Genomic DNA, 20932 nt, shown 5'->3' on the forward strand with positions numbered 1-20932 from the left:
AGCAAGGCTGAGCCTTTGAAGCCCACATAGCCCCAAAAGCCTGGTTTCTCCCCACACCCAGGCCCCTTTGCAGGCCATATGTAGGAGGGGAAGCTGCAGAAACCTGCTCCCAGAGTAGAATTTTGGCGTATACTGGGCATACTGGGAGCACTGGGATGCCGCCTCGCATGGGGAGCCGGGGCGGGAGGGGAGCATGGCCCGGCGGTTACCAGCTGTGCCAGCGTTGCTGTAAATCATGTCAGATCAGCGAAGCTTCATTAAGCCGCGGTGGCGGAGCCGGGCTGGGTTGCAGGGCCCCATCCTGGCTCCTGGCAGCGGCTCCCGGGAAGCACGGCCGGGGCGAGGACCGTGCCCCCTCCCTGAGCACCCCCGGCCCGCGGGAGGGAGCGGGCACACGGCGTGGCAAAAGCCTCCAGCAAAAAAATAAAGCCTTTCAGCAAAGCCTCCGGCGCTGAAAATGCCTCGTTGCACCCCACGGGCCGGGGGCGCGGGGCAGGGGACTGGCGAGTGGGGAAACTGAGGCCGCGGGGTCCCTGCCCACGGACGGGTCCCTGCCACAGAGGCGACCTGGGCTCAGCTGGTTCGAGCAGAGCTCTGGGGCCGCGGCCGCTAATCGAGCTGCTGTATCTACAGATAAATTGAGGTGTTATTTCTCCGGAGCTGTTAATCTGGGGGACTCTGCCAGCTCTAAATTCAGGCGGAAATAAATCCATCTGTTCTCCCGCTCGGCCGCTAATCCCCCGGCCGGAGCTCTCCCGGCAGCCAGGCCTGGCCGCTGGCTCGGCGGGGATGTAACCCGGCGCTGGACGCGGCTGCAGATCGATATCTCATTTGCTGCTCGCCGAGGAAGGCAGCGATGCTTTCTTCACCGATAAATCCTACCCGACACCACGGCCCTGGCTGGCGGTGGCTGAAACGTGGCTGCGCCGTGGGTTGCATTGCCCGGCGTGGAGCAGGGGATGCTGCAGCATCCCTCCCCGGGGCGATGCTCGGGGTCAGCCGTCGCCGAGCCCGGGGCCGACGCTCGGGGCAGCGCGAGGCTCCGTGGGCCCAGCCGGTCGATAGCACCGGCTGCCGCAGCCAAACCGCTTTGGAGCAGCAGGGAGAAGCGGCTGGCTCCTTCCTCCTCCCATTAAAAATGACATTTCTGCTCCTGGGCAGGAGCAGGCAGGGCCTGCAGGGAGACCTGTGCATGCGCGGGAGCGAGGCAGACCTGCGGCGGGGCAGGGAGGAAGAGCGGGGCAGGAGGGCATCACTGCTGGGGGGGGTCTGGGAGAGCTGGGGCAGAGGCTGCTCCTGCAGCTCCCCCCGAGCCCCCGCGTGCGTGCACAAGCGTGCATCTGCACAAGCGTGCGTGCATGGGTACGCACAGGTTTGCGTGTTACGCGGCTGCACGCGTGCATGCAAGGGGTTGTGCACGCACGGGGGTGTGCATGTAAGGGGGGGTGTGCGCACTTGGGATGCATGGAGGTGTGCGTGGGTGAGCGTGCACACGGGGGGTGCATGGATGGGGGTGTGCATGCACGGAGGGTTGTGCACACAGGGATCCATGCAGCGTGCGTTTGCGTGCGTGCACACAGGGGTGCATGCATGCAGAGTGTGCATGCACAGGAGAGAACGCATGTGTGGGTGTGTTTGTGCAAGCGTGGGGTGCGTATATGCATGGGGGGGGTTGTGTGCGTGCGCTTGGGGGCACGTGGAGCCGCAGCTGTGGGGGCAGCAGACCGGTATTTGCCTCCCTTGCAGCCCCATATCTGCACCCTGTGCAGCCCAGCGTTTGCACTCCTTGCAGCCCCACATTTGCATCCTGTGCAGCCCAGTGTTTGTACCTCACGAAGCCCCACATTTGCCCCCCCTGCAACCCCACATTTGCACCCTGTGCACCCTCGTGTTTGCACCCTGTGCAGCCCCACATTTGCACCCTGTGCACCTTGGTGTTTGCACCCTGTGCAGCCCCACATTTGCACCCTGTGCACCCCGGTGTGTGCACCCCACACAGCTCAGTGTTTGCACCCTGTGCAGCCCCATGGCAGCTCAGCCCCATCCTGATCCCCCCTATCTGCCTGCACCGGGGCGCGCGCTCTGCCCTGGCCGGGGACACCCCTTCCCTTCCCAGCACGGGCTGGGGGCAGCGGCTGACCCTGAGCAAGGCGAAGGGCTCACCGACTTGCCCCGTCCCCATCCCAGCCGCCACCGGGGCCACCGCTGCCACCCCAAGAGCCGACAGCCTCCCCGTCACCCCCGGGCACGCTGCCAGCCCCATCGGCACCCAGCACCCAGGCAAAGGGATGGGACCGCAGGAACCGAGGCACGGGGCTGCGCAGGGACGCAGGTGTCCTGGCACCCGGCCTCTCGGCAGGGACAGTCCCCGGGAGCTGCCAGCCACGGGGACCTGGTGGCAGCGTGTCCCAGGCACAGGCAGGGAAGGTTTTGCTGTCGTTGTTGCTGCTCTCGTTACTATCGCCGGATTTTTTGCTGGATAACGAAGGGGCCCGGCTGAGTGAGCGATGCCGGCGATGAATAAGTGATGGAGCCCTCGGAGGGTCTCTATGGAGACAGCTCGGGGCGCGCAGGGGGCCGGGGGGCCGCCGGCAGCCCCCGCATCCCCCAGCCGCGGCCGGGGAGCCAGGGCTAATGAGGGGGACGAGCACGATGGCAGAGCCCTGGCTGCTCCCTGGCAGCGATTTCCCTTCCCAAGACAGTGGCCGGGCGCCCGCGGGGCCGGCTGGCAGGGGTTGAAATGGCCGTTTGCTCCGTTTCCATCCCTCTCTCCCCCGGCAGCAGCCTCCTCCCGTTCCTCCACCACTTGCCCCACGTGGAGCCAGCTCGGCCAGTCCCTGGGCATGAGCAAGCCCAGCCGTGGTGGCCACGGGCATCTCCAGCTTGGCTTGCAAGGGCTTTTGCACCCTGGGTGGCTCAGCCCCGCTGTCACAGGCAGCCTGTCCCCTGAGAGCACCCTGCACGCCTGGGTCAGAGCACACACCTGCTGCGTGCGCCGAGGGACCAGGGACGGATGACATCCATGGGGACAGCGTGCGTCCAGGGGGACAGCATGCATTTGGGGGGACAGCATGCATCTGGGGGGACAGCGTGCATCCGTAGGGACACCATGTGTCCAGGGGGACAGCATGCATCCATGGGGACAGCGTGCATCCATGGGGACAGTGTGCATCCAGGCGGACAGCGTGCATCCAGGGGGACAGCATGTGTCCAGGGGGACAGCATGCATCTGGAGGAACATGCACCTGGGGGGACAGCGTGTGTCTGAAGGGACAGCACGTGTTCATGAGGGACAGCAGGTGCCTGAAAGGACAGCATGTGTCTGGAGGGACAGCACGTGTCTGGAGGGACAGTAGTTGCCTGGAGGGACAGCGTGTGTCTGAAGGGACAGTGTGTGTCTGGAGGGACAGCATGCATTTTGGGGACAGCACATGCCTGGAAAGAGCACGCATCAGGACGGACAGCATGCACAGGAGGGACAGCATGCATCAGGACGGACAGTATGCATTCAGGGACAGCATGCACAGGAGGGACAGCATGCATCAGGACAGACAGCATGTATTCGGGGACAGCATGCACGGGGGTCAGCATGCACAGGAGGGACAGCATGCACTCAGGGGACAGCATGCACTCAGGGGACGGCATGCACTCAGGGGACAGCATGCACGGGGGTCAGCATGCACAGGAGGGACAGCATGCACTCAGGGGACAGCATGCACTCAGGGGACGGCAAGCGCCGGGGGGCCCAGCACACCCCAGCACCCGGCACTGCGTGCAGCAGGGTGCAGGGTCACCCAGCCCCACGAGCTGCCAGTTTATTCAGCCACAGACAATGGGCTGGGACTCCGGAGAGCGAAGCTTAGAGCCTGACCTGCCTCCAACCTCCCCGTGCCTCAGTTTCCCCCAGAGAAAACACCCCTGAATCCCCCCGAGCCCCTGGGGCTGCCCCAGGCAGCAGGCACGGCAGCGGGGTGCAGGCTGGCCCAGCCCGGCCCGACGGGAGCCGCCTTTAGCAGCTTCATTTGGTTTTGCCTTGTTTCCCCCCCCCCCCCCTTTTATTACTGTAAATTTCTTTTGATACATCCGAGGTGAAAAATAAATGAAGCACCGGAGCCAGGCGGGCAATGTTCTTCCAGAAGTACTTACGCAAATCGTTAGCGCGTTAATGATTGTGCCACGCTGGCTATTCCAGGTGGCCGAGCAGCAATAAGGAAGACCCCAGACCGGCCCAGGCATACGGAGGATGTGAATTTATCGCCAGATTAAATAAAAGAATAATAGGCGATATCTGTTAGCGATGGGCTGTGTCGCTCTGCGCTGGCCCCGCTCCAGCTGCAGGACACGGGGACTTCTGCCACCCACTCCTGGCTGTCCCCTCCGCTTGCCTTGGCCCCTCGTTTGGCGGTGGCTTTGCTTCCAAGTGACAACAGATCACGGTGCCACCGCCAGCGCTGGGGCTGTGCTGGGGGACGGAGAAGCAGGACTGGTTTCCATCAGCTTCTGAGACTCCTGAGAAATGTGGAGAACAGGGAATGAGGTCCCCATCCCCACGCTCGAGCTGACGGAGGCTGCGGGATGCAGGGATGCGCCTGGGCAGGACCCGGGTGCAGCTCCTTGCTTGCAGCACCGTGCTCGTGCAAATCCCAGGGGCAGCGGGCAGCCCGTCCAGGGGCCAGCAGGGAATGCGGACATCAAGCCGTGGGGGAGAAGGTTTGTACGAAGCCAACTGGGACAGAGCGTGGCTCAGCGCACGGTGCAAACGGTGCAGCAGGGAGCCCCAGGCACCAGGGAGAAGGGCAGGGCAGGGGAGCTCTCCCGGAATGGAGAGGGGCAGGGACACCGAGACCTCACACGTAAACATCCTAATCCCACAGGCTTCTCAAAAGCAGGCCTGAATGATAACATCGCTGACCCGAGGGATGCTCTGAGCCCCGACCCCAGGGATGCTCTGAGCCCCGACCTGGGGATGCTCTGAGCCCCGACCCCAGGGATGCTCTGAGCCCCGACCCCGGGGGTGCTCTGAGCCCCGACCCCAGGGATGCTCTGAGCCCCGACCCCGGGGGTGCTCTGAGCCCCGACCCCGGGGATGCTCTGAGCCCCGACCCCGGGGATGCTCTGAGCCCCGACCTGGGGATGCTCTGAGCCCTGACCTGGGGATGCTTTGAGCCCCGACCCCGGGGATGCTCTGAGCCCCGACCCCAGGGATGCTCTGAGCCCTGACCTGGGGATGCTCTGAGCCCCGACCCCAGGGATGCTCTGAGCCCCGACCCCGGGGATGCTCTGAGCCCTGACCCCAGGGATGCTCTCAGCCCTGACCTGGGGATGCTCTGAGCCCCGACCCCGGGATGCTCTGAGCCCCGACCCGGGGATGCTCTGAGCCCCGACCCCGGGGATGCTCTGAGCCCCGACCCCGGGGGTGCTCTGAGCCCCGACCCCAGGGATGCTCTGAGCCCCGACCCCGGGGATGCTCTGAGCCCCGACCTGGGGATGCTCTGAGCCCTGACCTGGGGATGCTTTGAGCCCCGACCCCGGGGATGCTCTGAGCCCCGACCCCAGGGATGCTCTGAGCCCTGACCTGGGGATGCTTTGAGCCCCAGCCCTTCAAAAGGGCACCCACTGGGCACCCGCTTCCACCCTCCCCTTGCCCCAGGGCCATGAGCACACACCTCGCAGCCGCTGTTTCCCCACCGAGTTCCCTCGCTGGATGGCCTCCTCGTGTGCCTGGGGAGGGACAGCTCTGTCCCCGCGGCACCACGGATGCCCGGGCACTGTATCCTGCTATGATGATGCTTTGAAACATGCTGTGCCTCAGTTTCCCCTTCTAGACCCAACAAGACCTGCCTATAGAAGGGGGACAAAAGGGGCCCCCAGCCCTTCCCTAGCTCCTTCAGGCGCTTCCCACCCTCCTCCCGGTGGAAATCTCCTCCTCAGAGCCAAATCAGGCCACGAGGATGCTCCACTCCGGCAAAGGGATGAGCCGGGATGTGGGCAGCACCGGCAGGAGCCTGGCAGGGCCATCCCCAAGACCCCCCCGCAGGGACCCTGATGTGGGGGTGACACCGACTCTCGCTCCCCTCCCTCTTGCAGGTTCCCACTGGTGTCCCCAGGATTTTCCCCCTCGCAGGACCTCTCTCCGTGGGCATCCCGTGGCCGGGCGCCTGCTGCCACCCTCTCGCCTGGCACCTGCCTGCTCCAATTCCCCCTCGTTATCTCGCTTTTGTTAACGATGCATTCACTCACCAATTTAACCTGGATTAAAACCGGCTCGCTCGCTTGTTCTCCTCCAATTAATTTGTTCATCGCTTCTATTTCCAAATTAATTCATCAGGCCCTTTGGCAGGGAGAAAACAGCGGTGCGCAGGGTCTGCGCTGCTCGGGAAGGGATCAGGGTTAATTATCCCGGTGGGAATGACCAGGAGGGGAAGCGGAGCAGGGGCTTATCCCAGGATGGGGACCCGGATCCGGGGTGAGCGGCATCCCCTGGACCACGCGCGAGCATCCCACCGAGGGGGGGCCATGGGATGGGGGACCCACGGCTCAGCCGCGCCGGCCCCATCGCTTCCTCGGGAATGTGTCACGGGGACAAAATCCCCACGGCACAAAACGTGGCACCTCGGGGGGGGTCACCCCGCTCCGCGGTGGGGGCGAGGGGCGCCAGGCTGTGCCCCACAAGGGTTAACGCCGGGTACGGCACGGGGCGTTCGAGCTAAAAATACGCCGTGACTTTTTCTGTATTTGCTCTAATGAGTCATTCTCTTTAAGTAATTTATTGCTCGTTACATAATCACTTTCATTTTCAGCTCGAGAAAAATGGAATTTTTTTTCCCCCTTTTTTTTTTTTTTTTTTTAATGAAAAGGGCACTCGGCAAACCCTGCAGGCGCACGAGCATCGGCCATTTTCCCAACTCTGCCCTGCATTTTTCCGTCAAAGGGCCGGGATGCGGCCGCCGGCGGCTCCTCGGCTCCCGTCGCGTCCTCCAGCAAAAGCCTTCGGGGAGCGCGGCGGCAGCGGGGTGATGCTGAAGGGGTGCCTGCGGGTGCGGGGGGGCTCGGGGTGCCTGGGAGGGGGGCAGAGCACCCCGGGGCCGGTGGCACCGAGGAGGCTCCGGGATGGGCTCGAGGAGCCGGAGCGGCGGTGCCCAGCCCAGGCATGGCTCGCCCGGCCCCGAGGGCCACAGCTGTGTCCCAGCAAGCCCAGTGCTGCATCCCAGCTAAGCCAGTGCTGTGTCCCAGCAAGCCCAGCGTCGTGTCCCAGCAAACACAATGCCACGTCCCAGAAATCCCAGTGCTGCATCCCAGCAAGCCCAGCATGGTGCCCCAGTAATTCCAGTGCCATGTCCCACCAAAGCGAGTGTCATGTCCCACCAGGCTCAGTGTCATGTCCCAACAGTGCCATGTCCCAGCAAGCCCAGTACGGTGCCCCAGCAAACCCAGTGCTGTGTCCCAGAAATCCCAGTGCTGTGTCCCATGGAGCCCAGTACAGTGTCCCAGCAAGCCCAGTGCCATGCCCCAGTAAACCCAGTGCCATGTCCCAGCAAGCCCAGTGCTGTGTCCTAACAGTCCAGTGCCATATCCTAGCAATCCCAGTGCTACACCCCAGCAAGCCCAGTGCTGCATGCCAGCAAGCCCAGTATAGTGCCCCAGAAAACCCACTACTGCATCCCAGCAAGCCCAATACCAATCCCCAGCAAGCCCAGTGCCATGTCCCAGCAAGCCCAGTGCCGTGTCCTAACAGCCCAGTGCCATATCCTAGCAATCCCAGCACTGCATCCCAGCAAGCCCAGCACTGCATCTCAGCAAGCCCAGTGCTGCATCCCAAGCAGCCCAGTATGGTGCCCCAGAAAACCCAGTGCTGCATCCCAGCAAGCCCAATACCAATCCCCAGCAAGCCCAGTGCCGTGTCCTAACAGCCCAGTGCCATATCCTAGCAATCCCACCACTGCATCCCAGCAAGCCCAGTGCTGCATCCCAGCAAGCCCAGTGCTGCATCCCAAGCAGCCCAGTATGGTGCCCCAGAAAACCTAGTGCTGTGTCCCAGCAAACCCAATGCTATGTCCCAGAAATCCCAGTGCTGCGTCCCAGCAAGCCCAGTGCCGTGTCCTAAGAAGCCAAAGGGAAGCCGCAGAGAAGGGGCCCCCAGCCACCCTCAGCACTGGGGGGTGAATGGGGGGCTCCGGCTCAGGCCCCCGTGGGACTGGGGGGACCTGCCGGCTGGGGGGTGGGAACCCCGCTCCCCTCCCCCTGCCAGCCCTCGCTGCTGGCAGCTGCCTGCTCCCTGCCACCGAGGCGGGGGGAAAAGTCTCGGCTTCGGAGCTGCAGACTAGGAATTAACTACGCCAAATGTTTTATTTGTGTAGAAACGCAATTATGCTAATTAAAGCATATCTGTAATTACAGCACTTAGTGGCCCGTAAGTGCACAAGTGGCTCCGGTGACTTTGGAGGAGCTGGAAATCTGGAGGGTGGCTTGGCCCCGGCGCCAGCGAGGTCCTCGGCAGGGCGAGAGCCGGTGTCCCCACGGGAGGTGACAACGGTGACCTCGGTGCCTGCAGAGCTGGCCGGGCAGCGACCTCGGGCAGGAGCGAGCTGGGCTTGTTGCAGAGGATGCTCAGAGCGCGCGGGGCAGGACAGATGGGTACCCACAGCCGCATCTCGGCACAGGCGCCTGCCGGCAGCCACGCCGCGGTCCTGCCTGCGCCGGGGGCGAAGGCAAATGGCGGGCAACGCCTCCGGCGCCCGAGGGACGAGGGAGCAGGAGGAAAAGCGGGTCCCCGGGGGCAGAGCCCGGGGTGGGCACCGGTGCCCGGGCAAAGGGAGAGGCTGGGGTGAGCGAGGTGGAGCGGGGAGCAGGCTCGGAGCCCCGGCTCCGCAAGCGGCTGAGGCTCGAGAGCGCATCTGGAAGGGAGAAATAAATGGGAAGCAGAGGAACACGACAGCCGGAGCACCGGCCAGACGGACCCGCGGGCTGGCCGGGATCAGATAACTCAGTCTCCAGGCAAAGGCAAGGGGGGAGATGGCGTCTGCCCCCGCCTCAATAAAGCCCTCGCTGTGGGCAGCGTGTCATGGGGGGACAAGGACGATGGTGGGGGGACGGGATGGGGCACTGGGGAGCTGCTAAGGGGGCACAGGACAGCCCAGGGCAGGGGGAGCAGCACACCCGGGGTGTTGGGGGCTGGCAGAGCAGCCGGCATCAATGGGGAGCTCTGGGGTCCCCACAGACCTGGGAGACCTCTCCTCCATCCTTCAGTGGCAAAGAGCACCCGGAGGCGGCCAGCCTCCCACGCCGGCACCTGCCGACTCGGATTTCATCTTCCCCAGCCTCAAGCAGCAACAGAAAATTGCCTGTTTACTGCGATCGCCGAGTCTGAAGCCGAAGGATTTAGCCGCGCGCATCCGAGGGACGGATCGCGGTGCAGGCATGGGGTGCCCCACGGTTAAGCATCGCCGCGGCATCCGCAGGCAGGATGGGCAGGGATGGCTGCTGAGCTCCCGTGTTTAATTTGGAGCCATCGTCAGCTCTGGGTAATTACAGGCCTGCATATTAATGGGCAGGTGCTGCAGGATGCCGAGTGGCGACATGCCAGCTGGCAGGAGCGCGGGAGGGAAGGGGAACGGTGTCACCGAAGCTTTGCCGGGTGCGATTTATTTGCTTAACAAACGCATCGAGCCCTAAGTGCCTTCGATAAGTCTGCAGAAGGGCTGAGCTCTGTTTGCACGGCAAACGCACTTTCCCGGGTGCTGCCCGACCCTTAAGCGTTATGTTCCGTGCAGGCAGCTGCCTTTGCTGCCAGGCTGGAAGAGCAGCTCCCTGGGGCTTCGAGGAGCCACAGGAATGCAGCCCAGCCTGCAAATCCCCATCGCTGTTGCACAGCAGCCCCGCAAGCCTGCAAATCCCCATCCCCATTGCACAGCAGCCCCGCAAGCCTGCAAATCCCCATCGCTGTTGCATGGCAGCCCTGCAAGCCTGCAAATCCCCATCGCTGTTGCACAGCAGCCCCACAAGCCTGCAAATCCCCATCCGTGTTGCATGGCCCCCCTGCAAGCCTGCAAATCCCCATCCCCGTTATGCAACCCCAAGATGCCAGGACGCCGGGGGGGACACTGGGCATGCCAGGTGACATGAGGAGCTTTGCATGGCAGCACCGGAGCAGGGAGGAGAGGAAAGCAGAGTGCCACCACCTTGGGGACCTCCAAGTAAGGCCACGGGCACCCCGAGGGCGCCGTGCCCGCACCGCAGCCCCGGCACCAAAGCAGGCAGGAGCAGCGCCGGGTGCGGCGAGGCGGGGGGGGGAGGAAACACCCGGTTACCCTGAATCTCCGGGGAATTGTCCTTGGATAAATGCAGCGCTACAGACTCTGCCAACTCATCTTTCAATTAGTAGGTTTAGTTGATAACCAGGGGGAAAAAAAAAAAAAGCGGCAGGAGGTGGTGGTGTTTTAGCGTGTGTGTGTTACCTTCCCAGCGCTGTTTGCTGGTTTTTCCCCTTTCCCGGCTTTTTTTCCCTTCCCCAAGCCCCCTCCCCATCCTGGCTCTCAACCGGCCCCAGGCTCATCCCTGCCCAGCATCGAACTGGGCTCAACCCCGCATTCGGGGTCCGGGATTCCCTCTACTCACTGCCATCAGCGAAATCCCATGGGAACAGAGCAGGACCCCAGCATCCCCCCTCTGCCGCCCGTGTCCCATCCCTCCCTGGGATCCACAGCCCCTCCCAGAGGGGGATCCTCAGGGATCCTCTCCCAGGCTGGAACACCCTGGATTTCTCACCAAAACCTCCGTGTCCAACCATGGCGCAAGCAGCAGCCGCTCACCGGGCCGGCCTCCCTCCAAAATGAGCCACATCTCAATGCCGAGAAAATAAATGCAGCGCATTCCCCTCGCAGGCACCACGCGAACACAAAACATCAACGTTAGCAAGAGCAAGCCCGGGGATCTGGACCATCAGAGGAGGGAAGGACATGGCTACAAGATGCTCATGCCTTTGGGGATGGGGGCTGGCAGCAGGGATGCGGGCACCAGGGCTGGCACGGCATCGGCGGAGGGACGGGGCTGGCAGAGAGATGCAGGGACACGTTAGCCCCCGGGACTGGGCTGTACTGCCAGCCGCTGCAACGCCCCGGGGGAAGGCAGCGCATCTTGTTCCTTAATCAAGCAAAGAAGCAGTTTTTGTGCCTGACCAAGCCTCCTACGCAAGGAGCAGACACTTCACCCTGTCTCTCTCTCCCTCCATCTCTCCTGGGGCGTGATGGTGATGAGGGAGAGCCCCCTCCTTTGGTGGGGCACCGGCAGCCGTCCCCAGCCCCGCAGCTGTCCCTGGCAGGGGGGACACAGGTCCCAACGCCAATGGGAAGGCCGGGAAGGTGGGCAGCTCGGGCCAGGATGGGCACAGAGGTGCCGGATCCTTCGGCAATGATCCCTGGTGCCGCCAAAGCCCCCTCGACGCCAACTCTCCAGCAACGAACTTCAGCAGGGTGGCCAGATCCTGCCGTCGGTGCGACTGGCGCTGGAGCGGGTCAGGCTGTTAATGCTGGATTGCATTTTCTATGAATTAATGGCTTTTCAGCTCTCTCTGCCATGCCGTACCCCCCAGCAAGTGTCCCCAGCCCTGTCCCCTTCCCTTCGGTGGGGTCCCCATCGCAGCGTCTGGTTTGCTGTGGTGCAGGAGCAGCAATGCCAGGATTCAGCCGAGCTGTGTAGGTGAAGACAGAGCGGGGAGGGATGAAACGGGGTTCCCAGGGTCGCACCTTGGCCCCACGGTCCCGTTGGTAGCACCGTGCCTCCCTGTTGTGCCTGCAGATTTGGGGGTTACAGGAGGGAGGGTGTGGGGGCACGGCTGGGGCCCCCCTGGTCTCCAGCACAGGCTCTCCATACGCTCAGCTCGAACACGGGGTTGGCTCCCCACCGCGCTCCTGGCTCCCATGCACAAGCGATGCACAAGCGCGCCTGACTTTGCACTTCTCGCCGAGCTGCGGGCTCGCCAGCCCACGGACCTGCTGTCCCAGCTCCCTGCCAGCGCGGCGGCGGGGGGGTCCCCAGCAGCGCCACGGGCTCCTGCCAAGCCCCCACCTCCGCAGAGCCCCTCCGTCCTCACCAAAACAGCCACGGCCGCAGCCCACCCACACTCCCCGGGAGCTGGCTCCCACGCTATTCCCAGGGGGAAGAGACCCCCTTTCCACCCCCGCGTTCCCATGGGAGCAGTGCAGTGGGACAGCCCGCTCCAGCTCCGTGAAGAGGGGGTGATGATCACGGCTGGAGCTGGGGGGCCCAAGGACGTGCCCCCCACCCTGCCCTGCCACAGCTCCCGGGGTTTGGGAGGGCACATGCGGAGCCACTGGTACCAGTACCCCCTCCACGCAGCACATGGCACAGCATGGCACGGCATGGCACGCATCCTGCCCCGGCTCTCCCCATCTGGCAGGGCAGGATTGGTGCTGGGTGCCTGGCAGGGAGCCATGGCCATTCCCGGCAGTGTCATTTGCCTGGGGACAGCCAGCCCCCACAGCAGCCCCCCTCAACCTCTCCCCGAGCCCCCGCGGGGTGCAGCAAGCCCGGCTCCCACCGTCAGCACCCCCTCATCCCGCAGCATCCTCTGGAGCAGGTGCCTGCTCCGATCTGCGGCTGCCTCCACCCCTCACCCCAGGTTTGGCCGAGGGAAACCAGCACCCAAGGGGCACCTTAGTGCCCTTGTGCTTATGTCGGGGGACACTCGACCCTCAGCAGCTGGGCTGGGGTTTCCTTTGGGGTAGGAGCCTCACCGATCCTGAGCATCCCCCTTGCGAAATCCCCTGCTAGTGTCTCGTGGCTGCCTTGCTATGGGTGATCCCGGGGGTACAGCAGGGCGGCAGTGCCCACGATGCGGGCAGGCAATACCGGGCTCGCAAGAAACCCCATAATTAACACATTGCAGCGCTCCGCTGGAGGAGCCCAAGCCTCTGATGGCGCAGAGCACTGGAGGGAACCGGGGGAAATAAAAGAGCAAAAATTTAATTAACAAAGGTCACGATGCTCCTGGCTCACACCGGGGAGCTGCGGCGCTGGCTGAGCCTGCCCTGACCCTCTCCCTCCCGAGGGACCCCCGGGACGCCCAAAGGCAGCCCCAGAGGCGATGGGGAGAGGAGCCGGCGCACGCAGGCAGCCGCGGGGCTCTGCCATCACTGCCGGCGGCTGCAGGCGTGGGCTGGAGCAACCAGAAGCCTCTGAGTAAATGCAGTGTGCCCAGGTGCCCATCACCCCGGCGTCTGACACCGAGACCAGCCCGCAGCCGACCCTTGGCCTCGCTGCCGCTTCTCACACCTTGAAATCTGCTTTATCCGCAGGCTGTTGCAAGTGTCCCCAGCCTGGCACCATCAGTCCTGGCTGGGGCTTTAGCAAAACACTCAAGTTTTGGGGGTTTCACCCCCGAGTGTTTGCTGACTCAGCAGTGGTCCCGCTCCCCGGAGAGGCTGGGAAGGGTGGGAGACGAAGCCACCCCACATGGCAGGTCCCAGCCGTGCTCCGGCTCAGCCGGCGGGTGAAGTATGTGCAGTGAAGTGCCCTAAAACCTAACCCCAGCCCTAAACCTAACCCTAGCCTCAGCCCGAGCCCTAACCTTAACCTTAGCCCCAGCCCTAGCCCCACAGCAGCCGGAGGGAGGCCAAGCCCACCTGCCGTGCACCAGAACCGCAGCCCCGAGCACCCTGACACCCCAGCTTCCCGCCTGACCAGACCCCCAGGGTGCTGCAGAAGGACCGGGGGGTCCCCGTGTCCCACAGCTCCCCCGGGTGATCGCGCTTGGGACCAAAGCCTCCCAGCCCCTGCTGAGCCGCAGGTCCCCTTGCTGGCGTCCGGCAGCCACAGCCCCTCCGGCAGAGATTTCTTGCCTTGAGTAGCTGATAATAAAATCATTAGGGGATGGATCATCACCCTGCTTGAGCCGGGAGATTAACGGCTTTGCCGGTGCCGACACCTCTCCCCATTGCCGGAGCCGCCCTGCTCTGGCACCGATTTCTTATTTAAAGGCTGCACGGCTTCCACCTGCTTTTTCCACGCGGGAAGGATGCTGCCATCGGCCTGGCTGCGTTACCACTAGTAAAAAATACGGGAAAAGGCCCCATTTTTTTGGAGAGCAGGGAAAAACACGGCAGCACCCATGGCTTGTGTCCTCCCAGCTGGGCTCCAGCTGCGTATCAGCTCAAGGACGGGGCTGTGGACCCATCCTGGCTGCGGGACCGGGGACACGGGGCAGCCCTGGCGTTATCCCCTTGCAGAGAATAAACCCCGGCCCGCAAACTCCTGCAAAGCCGTACGGATGTCCCAGCTCCCCTCGGAGGGGAGCAGAGGCTCCGGCTAGGGATGGAGCATCACCTCCCAGCGCCGAGCAGCCGCTGGCCTCGTCCCCAAGCACACGCTGGCTCCATCAGCGCGACATCCTCGCCAGGCTGATCAATCCCACTGCTTGGCAGGGCTGCGTGCCCTCGGAGCCAGGCTGGGTGCCATCCAGGCCAGCGAGGGCTCGTGTCCCAGGCTACAGCTCCCTGTAGTGCCAGGGAGGAGCGGGTTCCGGCAGCCCTGCCTGTACCTTGCCCCCGCAGGCAGGAGCATTAGGGTTCTGCCGCAACGGGGTGAGGTTCGGGGTGCCCGTCAGCGAGGAGGGGTTTGCACGGAGGGTTTGCACGCCAGGCAACATCAGCATCTTCACCCTGTAGCAACCAGACCCTGAGCTTCAGGGGATGGGGACGGGTCCCCTTCCAGACCCAGGGCCACGTCTGCCCGCAGCTGCGTTTGGCCAGCAACAGCTCAAGGAAAAAGGTAGGGGAAAAAAAGCCCTCCACCAGTCTTAGCCTCTCAAATGCTCATTATAAATAGCTCCTCACTGTCTTCTGAGTCACCCAGCTGAAACGTGCAAGCTGATAACGAACTGGGAAGGGGCTGGGAAGTGATTACAAGCCAGGGGAGGCTTTCTGGCTAAGTCATCACTTCTGTGACGGGGCTGCACCAGCAGCTGCCGTTTGCCTTTTCCCTCCTCGGGTGCAACGATCCTCCACCGCATCTGGCGAGCAGAGGGCTTTGGGGATGCCGAAACACGCTGCGAGGCCGTCCTCGCCGGCCGCAAGCCAAGCCCTGAACCCCTCGTAGCCCCAGCCAAAAAATCCGGTTTTCATATTTTCTGTGGGAAATGCGCCCATTCGAAACCACCTCCTTTTCCTATTTGATTTCTTATTGGAAACACAAACTGACCCAAAAGGCCTGAACCCACCCAAAATGCTGCCTGCACGATCTCAAGTCACCCTTTCCCCTCTGCCTCCCCACGCCGGCGCTGCAGGCAGGGCTCTGCCAGGCTGCGCCAGGGCAGGCAGGGCGCAGGGACAGGAGCAAGGGCTGCTGCTGCCAAATCACCAGCCCTGGGCCATTTCTGAGCCGAGACTTGGCGAGTCCCGCAGGCTGCTGTGCTAGTCCACCCCTCGAGGATGCTATGTGGGTGACAACGTTTGGGGACACCCTCCTGCTGCTTGCGGATGCCACAACGTTGTGGACCACCATCGACCGGGAACCGCTGCCCAAGGACCAGCCAGAGACCCCCGATGCAGGCTCCAACCCCCCCAAAGCAGCAAATCTTGGGGTCGTCACCCATCGCTGCAAGGCAGGCGAGACTCCCACCCGCCCTCGACACCTCGGTGGGGGGTCCGAGCTGCCAGGCTGCCCGTTGCCTGCGCTCTGCCGGCTCTCCATCACCTAACCCCGCCGCTGCCATGCCGATGGAGCCGCAGCAGCAGACAAAGCAGCTCCCGGCGCTCTCCATCCCCCTCGCTCCCCCCTCCAGACAGGCCCATCCATTAACCAGGACAGCTCAGCCCTTTGCAGGAGAAAGCTGGACAGGCAGAAAGTCCCAGGCAGCTCAGGCCCTGCCTGCGTTTCTGGCTGCAGCCCAGCGCAGCTCTCGGCGAGCCACGTGGGAGATGGGAAAGAGACAAAAGCGAAAGTGGGGACCAGGGTCGGAGGAGAGCGGGAAGCAGGAGGGATTCCCAGAAAGAGCTGCTGCATCCACGGCTGCCCCGGGGAATCCCGCATGCCCCACGGAGGAGCTGCTGGAGAGCTGGCTGCCCGCCCCGGATGGATGCTCATCCTTCCGGAGCCGACGGAGCAGCGCAGCTCCCGGGGGGATGCGCGCGGGCTCGGCTGGAGATGATGGCCAGGGCACGCTTGGTGCAGCCCCTCGCCGGCAGAGCCGCCGGTGCTGCCGCCCTGGGCCACGGCCAGCCCCACGGTGTGCCAGCCTGCCTGGCGGAGCGGAGGTCGGCCTGATTGCCTGCATCTGCGCTAGCAGCTGGCCGGCAGCCGGCAAGAACCGGAGGTTAATTCCCTGACACTTTAAAACCGCTCGCTGCTCTGGAGCTGAAGATGCTCAAGGGGGATGCCCTGGGGCGACGGAGGGGAAGCTCTTGGCTGGGGTCCCCCCCACCCAGGGGACCTCCCTGGGCATGGTGCAAGGTGCCAGGAAGCTCACAGCCAGGAGCTTCTCCTCCATCCTCTCCGCAAGGCACCTCCGAGCTCCGGGGCTCGGTGCCCACGTGGGTGGGTGACGCTGAAGCGCCTCAGATGCCTCCAGGCCAACATGCTGGCACCAGGCTGCGCGAAAGGCAGAGGCCTGAACAGCCTGAGGCTTTGCAAAAGCCTGGAGAACATCACATGCAGCCGCTTGCAGGTCCCGAGGAGCCCAGCAATGGGGGACCAGGCTGCCCTCACCCTGCTGCACCCCTTGGCCCTGATAAGCGGGTGCCCTGGACGGGCTGCTGGAGTTGGTATTTTCCGCGGCACTTTAAATGTGCAACCTGGGGACTGGCCATAACCACGAGGCAGAGGTTCGGCGTGCGCTCCGGCGGGCTCGGCAGCCTGCCCGCGGCTTTGCAGATGCTTGGAGACCTCCAAAAGGTGGCTGAACCTCTTCACCAGGCAGCTCGCGCCCTCCGCGTCCCAGCCCACATTGCTCCCTGGGTACCTGCAGAGTTAATGCCACCGGAGCGAGCCACAGAATCAGAGAACGGTTTGGTTGGAAGGGACCTTTAAAGGCCATCTGGTCCTACCCCCCTGCGTGCCACGTCTCTGCCGCCAGCGCTGCCCTTCGGGCCGTGCTCCGGGGGAAAAGCGGGAGTAACGGCGAGGATGCACGAGGTGGGGATGGACCGGGGCTTCCCTCTGGCTTGCGCCCGGGGCCACACAGACAGCGGCAGGTAGGGACATCGGCAGCATCACGAATGTCACCTCGTGGCATCAGCCCCTCCTGCTGCTCCCCTGGGCACCCCTCGGGCCGGGAGCCCGGAGGAAGCAGCTCCCGGGTGGGTGCCCCAGGGAGGTAACACGGGGATGGTGCATTACACGTTGCCCTTGCACAAGCCTTGATGGGGCCACACCACCGGGGTCCTGGCATTGACCTGGAATAACCGGCACAGAAACTCACACTCCTGCAAAGACGCGTAAGAACCATCTTTGTCCCCTCACGGGACACCGGGCCCTTCCCTCTGCCGGTGCCCGCGGGCTCCCGGCCGCTCGGCGGCCGTGCCCGGGCAGGACGGAGCCCCTCGTCCCAGCTGCGGCCGCAGCCACGCTCCCTCCTGCATCACGCGCCTGGCACCGACCCTGTCACCGGACCAGCACTGAGCATGGTGACACTTGGCTGGTTGACATGTCCCCGCGTCTGCTCCTGCCAGGCAGCTGCCAGAAGCAAACCAGGCAGCGGGGAGAGCTGGATGAGGAGCAGGCAGGGCTGCCTGCTCCCCGAAGGGAGCCCTGACCTCTCCCCAGCCTCCGCTGAGCCGGGTCCTTCCCTGCAGGGATGCTCAGAGCATCCTCTCCTCCTCCGTGGTTTCAATCCGCAGAGCTCGGCTGCTTCTCCCCCAGCCCCGGCTGCTGTCAGATGCTGTGAGAGCCGCAGCTCCGGCCACCCTGGCATCCCACCCGCCGCTAACCGGGTCAGGAGCCGCCCGCCCGGGAACACGCTTCCCGCCGGGGGAAAAGGAGGAGGAAATGGGTTAAAACGTGACCTGGATAACGCAAAATGGCACTTGACTGGCTGCCACCCGATGCTCCCCTGCGATAAATCAGAGCTTTATCAACTGCTCACGTGGGAGACCTGGCCCACCGATGGATCTGGGCCCCACGCAGCATCCCCAACCTGGCAGCAGCGCTCTGCAAGGGTGGGCATCGGCATTGCTAAGATCTGCCGGCAGCACGCAAGACAAGCTAGCGTTAAACAACACGGGGCTCGAGCGGAGGCAGAGAGCAGGCAGCGTCACCCCGCAGCGCTGGCCTCACCGCGGACACCCGCTCCAGCCGAGTGCCGAAGGGACAGCCGGCTGCACTGGCAAGGGCATCGTCCGAAAGCTTTTGGGATGCTTTTCCACCTCTATACATCCCCCGGGGCATACGGGAACAGGGACAAACCCCTCCTAGGAAGGCCATGAGGTTATAAAAGGGGGAAGCATCTTGGCTCACCATTCCTGCCTCTCCTGCCCTGGGCGGCTCCAGGGGCGCAGCCAGTCCGGCTACACTAAGTTTCTATAGCATCTACCTTTCTTAGAAGCCCTTAAACAGCAGCTGCAAGTCAGCGGAGGCATTCCAGCCAGAGGAAACGTGGGGATAGCGTGGCATTTCAAGACCTTTGTGTGTTTTGCTTAAAGAAAAGGACACGGGCACACGTTCTGGTGGCAGCATGAAAGGCTCTCTGCAGGGAACAAAGCGCAGACAGCACCAGAGAGCGAGCCAGGAGAGCTGGGGGGAAGGATGCTGCCCACAGAGGAGATTGGACCCGGCGCCCACGGCAGTGTAGGGGGATCGGCAGCTCTCGGTGCCGCTGGAAGGTGGGTTTAAGCCCCACACCATGCGTAGGCAGGAGAGATGCCGGAGGCTGTTTTCTATAGAGAGAGGCAAACTTCTCATCTGAAGGTCACCTCGTGAAGGTGCGAAAACCTGGTGATGCCGGAGGGAAACATGCGGGGCTGGGGCAGGGCAGCTTCCCTCGCACCCCAGTGGTGCTGTAAACACCCAAAGCACCCGCTCCCCGAGACCGGAGGCTGCTCCTGGGCACATTCCCGTGTGGCCAGGTGGCCCCTGGGAGCGGTGGTCCTGGCGCAGGCTGCTGAGCCAGGCAGTTTGGCCGGTGCCTGAGCACGTGGAGCTGGCACCATCAGACAAAGGAATCCAAGCACCAAGCAGCCTTCCTCCTCATCCCCTTACGCCCGCAGCCCTTCCCCGCCGGATCAGCTCACCCCTCTGGCAATGTGGGGTCTGATGCCAGCAACCGCCGGGCGGGCCAAGGGATGGGGAGCACCCAAGATCTGACGGTAGCCAGGAGGCAGAGCACCCACGTACTGCGAATCGCCTGTGCACAGCCTGCTACCCAGCAGCTGTGGAGCCTCGTGAGCGCTACACACACGCGCGCGCAGAGCCGGGGGGTCTCCGCCATCCCTAGCTGAGCCCGTGGGCGATGGGAATTCAGGCACCGCATGTTTCCCGTTAGCCAGTTCAGCCTCTCTTCCCACGTGGGCTCTCCGGAGCATCACCCTTCCCCGCTTCCAAGGAGCACTGTCATCCCTCAGCAAGGTCACCCCACGCTCGCACGCCAAGCCCCTCGTGCCGGCGCCACGGAACGAGATCCCCGTGACCCCCGGAGCCCCTTCCCCATCTCGCTGCATGCAAACAGGCGCAGCGACACCGGGACCCCCAGACCTGTTGCGTGGGTGGGTGCGCGGGGGGCGGCACCTCTTGTCGCCAAAACCACGATTCAAAGGCCTGACCTGCATTTCACAAAGTCACCCGGTCCCCTCCCAGCCCACTGCCCGGGCCACGAGCCTTCTGCCCCCACGGGAAACTGCCACAGGGCAAGGGTGGCTCGGGAAATGGGGAGATGCTGTTCACACCAGCCCTCCGGCACAGAGCCCTTTAGTCAGCTGCCAGCGATGACCTGCCCTGGGCTAACACAGGTGGCTAGCGGGGAAACGGGGGGGCTCGCACCCTCTTGTCATTCGCCCGCCATCCCCTCCCCACCAGCTGTCAGGCAGGAGGAACTTTTTCCTGCCTCCCCCTCCCCAATGTCTCCCTGACTCCTTCACCCAGCATCACCCCCGGAGCATCCCTCCCTCTTGCCGCGGTCCCCCGCATCCCCGGTACCGGCGGGAGGGGGACTCACAGGTCAGACGCGGCCGCCTGGTACGGCTGGCTCCGGCAGAGGATGGAGTGTCCGCAGCCCTGGCCCATGGCTCCGCATGCTTCGGTTCTCGGTGCTGGCTGGGAGCGGAGCCTCCCGCCGCGCTCGGCGAGGGTGTCTCCAGCCCGCTGCTGTCACCGAGCCCGATGCAGCGCGCCGAGGCGTGCGGGAGGGGAGGGCGGAGGGGAGGGGGGCGCGACGCTGATTGACGGAGCCGCTGCGGCTCCGCGGGGCTGGGCGGGGGCCGAGCCGCTCCCGCGGAGGGGCCGAAGGGGTCCGCACCTGCCGCCCGCCGCCGCCCGCCGCGGGCCGCGCCCGGCCTCGCCCGCCGCGCCGCGCCGCGCTGAGGGGCCGCCGCCTTTGTCTAGCGAGGCACAGCTGGCCCTGCCCGCCCCCGCGCTCCCCGCGGCGGCAGCGAGCCCGTTCTGCCCGGCTTCTGCCCCGGGGGCATCGGGCAGCACAGAACAACACTGGGCAGCACTGGTTCCGCAGGCAAGTCGCTGCCCCAGGGGCACTGGGCAGCACCAGACCCACAAGCTGCTTCGTTCACCAGGGGCACTGGGCAGCATCGAGCACGATGGAGCAGCACTGGCCCACAGGCACGTCCCTGCCCCAGGGGTACTGGGCAGCACTGGTCCCACAGGTCCCTGCCCTAAGGGTACTGGGCAGCACTGGTCCCACAGGCAGGTCCCTGCCCCAGGGATACTGGGCAGCACTGGTCGCACAGGTCCCTGCCTCAGGGGTACTGGGCAGCAC

The 20932-nt window shown here is 64.3% G+C and overlaps 1 protein-coding gene across 1 annotated transcript in view; it reads right to left on the bottom strand.

Moving 5' to 3' along the window:
• Positions 1-20359, bottom strand: part of PDE2A (phosphodiesterase 2A) — a 58254-nt gene extending 37895 nt beyond the window's left edge. The window contains exon 1 of the mRNA XM_087757315.1: positions 20159-20359. Within this exon, the coding sequence (XP_087613441.1) occupies positions 20159-20226 (68 nt within the window). The 5' untranslated portion in view covers positions 20227-20359. The remainder of the gene's footprint in view (positions 1-20158) is intronic.
• Between the last annotated feature and the right edge of the window lie 573 nt (positions 20360-20932).

The sequence above is a fragment of the Nipponia nippon genome, unplaced genomic scaffold (assembly GCF_047370975.1).
Source record: "Nipponia nippon isolate SJK-2023a ecotype South Korea unplaced genomic scaffold, ASM4737097v1 scaffold_2, whole genome shotgun sequence".
NCBI classification, from domain to species: Eukaryota; Metazoa; Chordata; class Aves; order Pelecaniformes; family Threskiornithidae; genus Nipponia; species Nipponia nippon.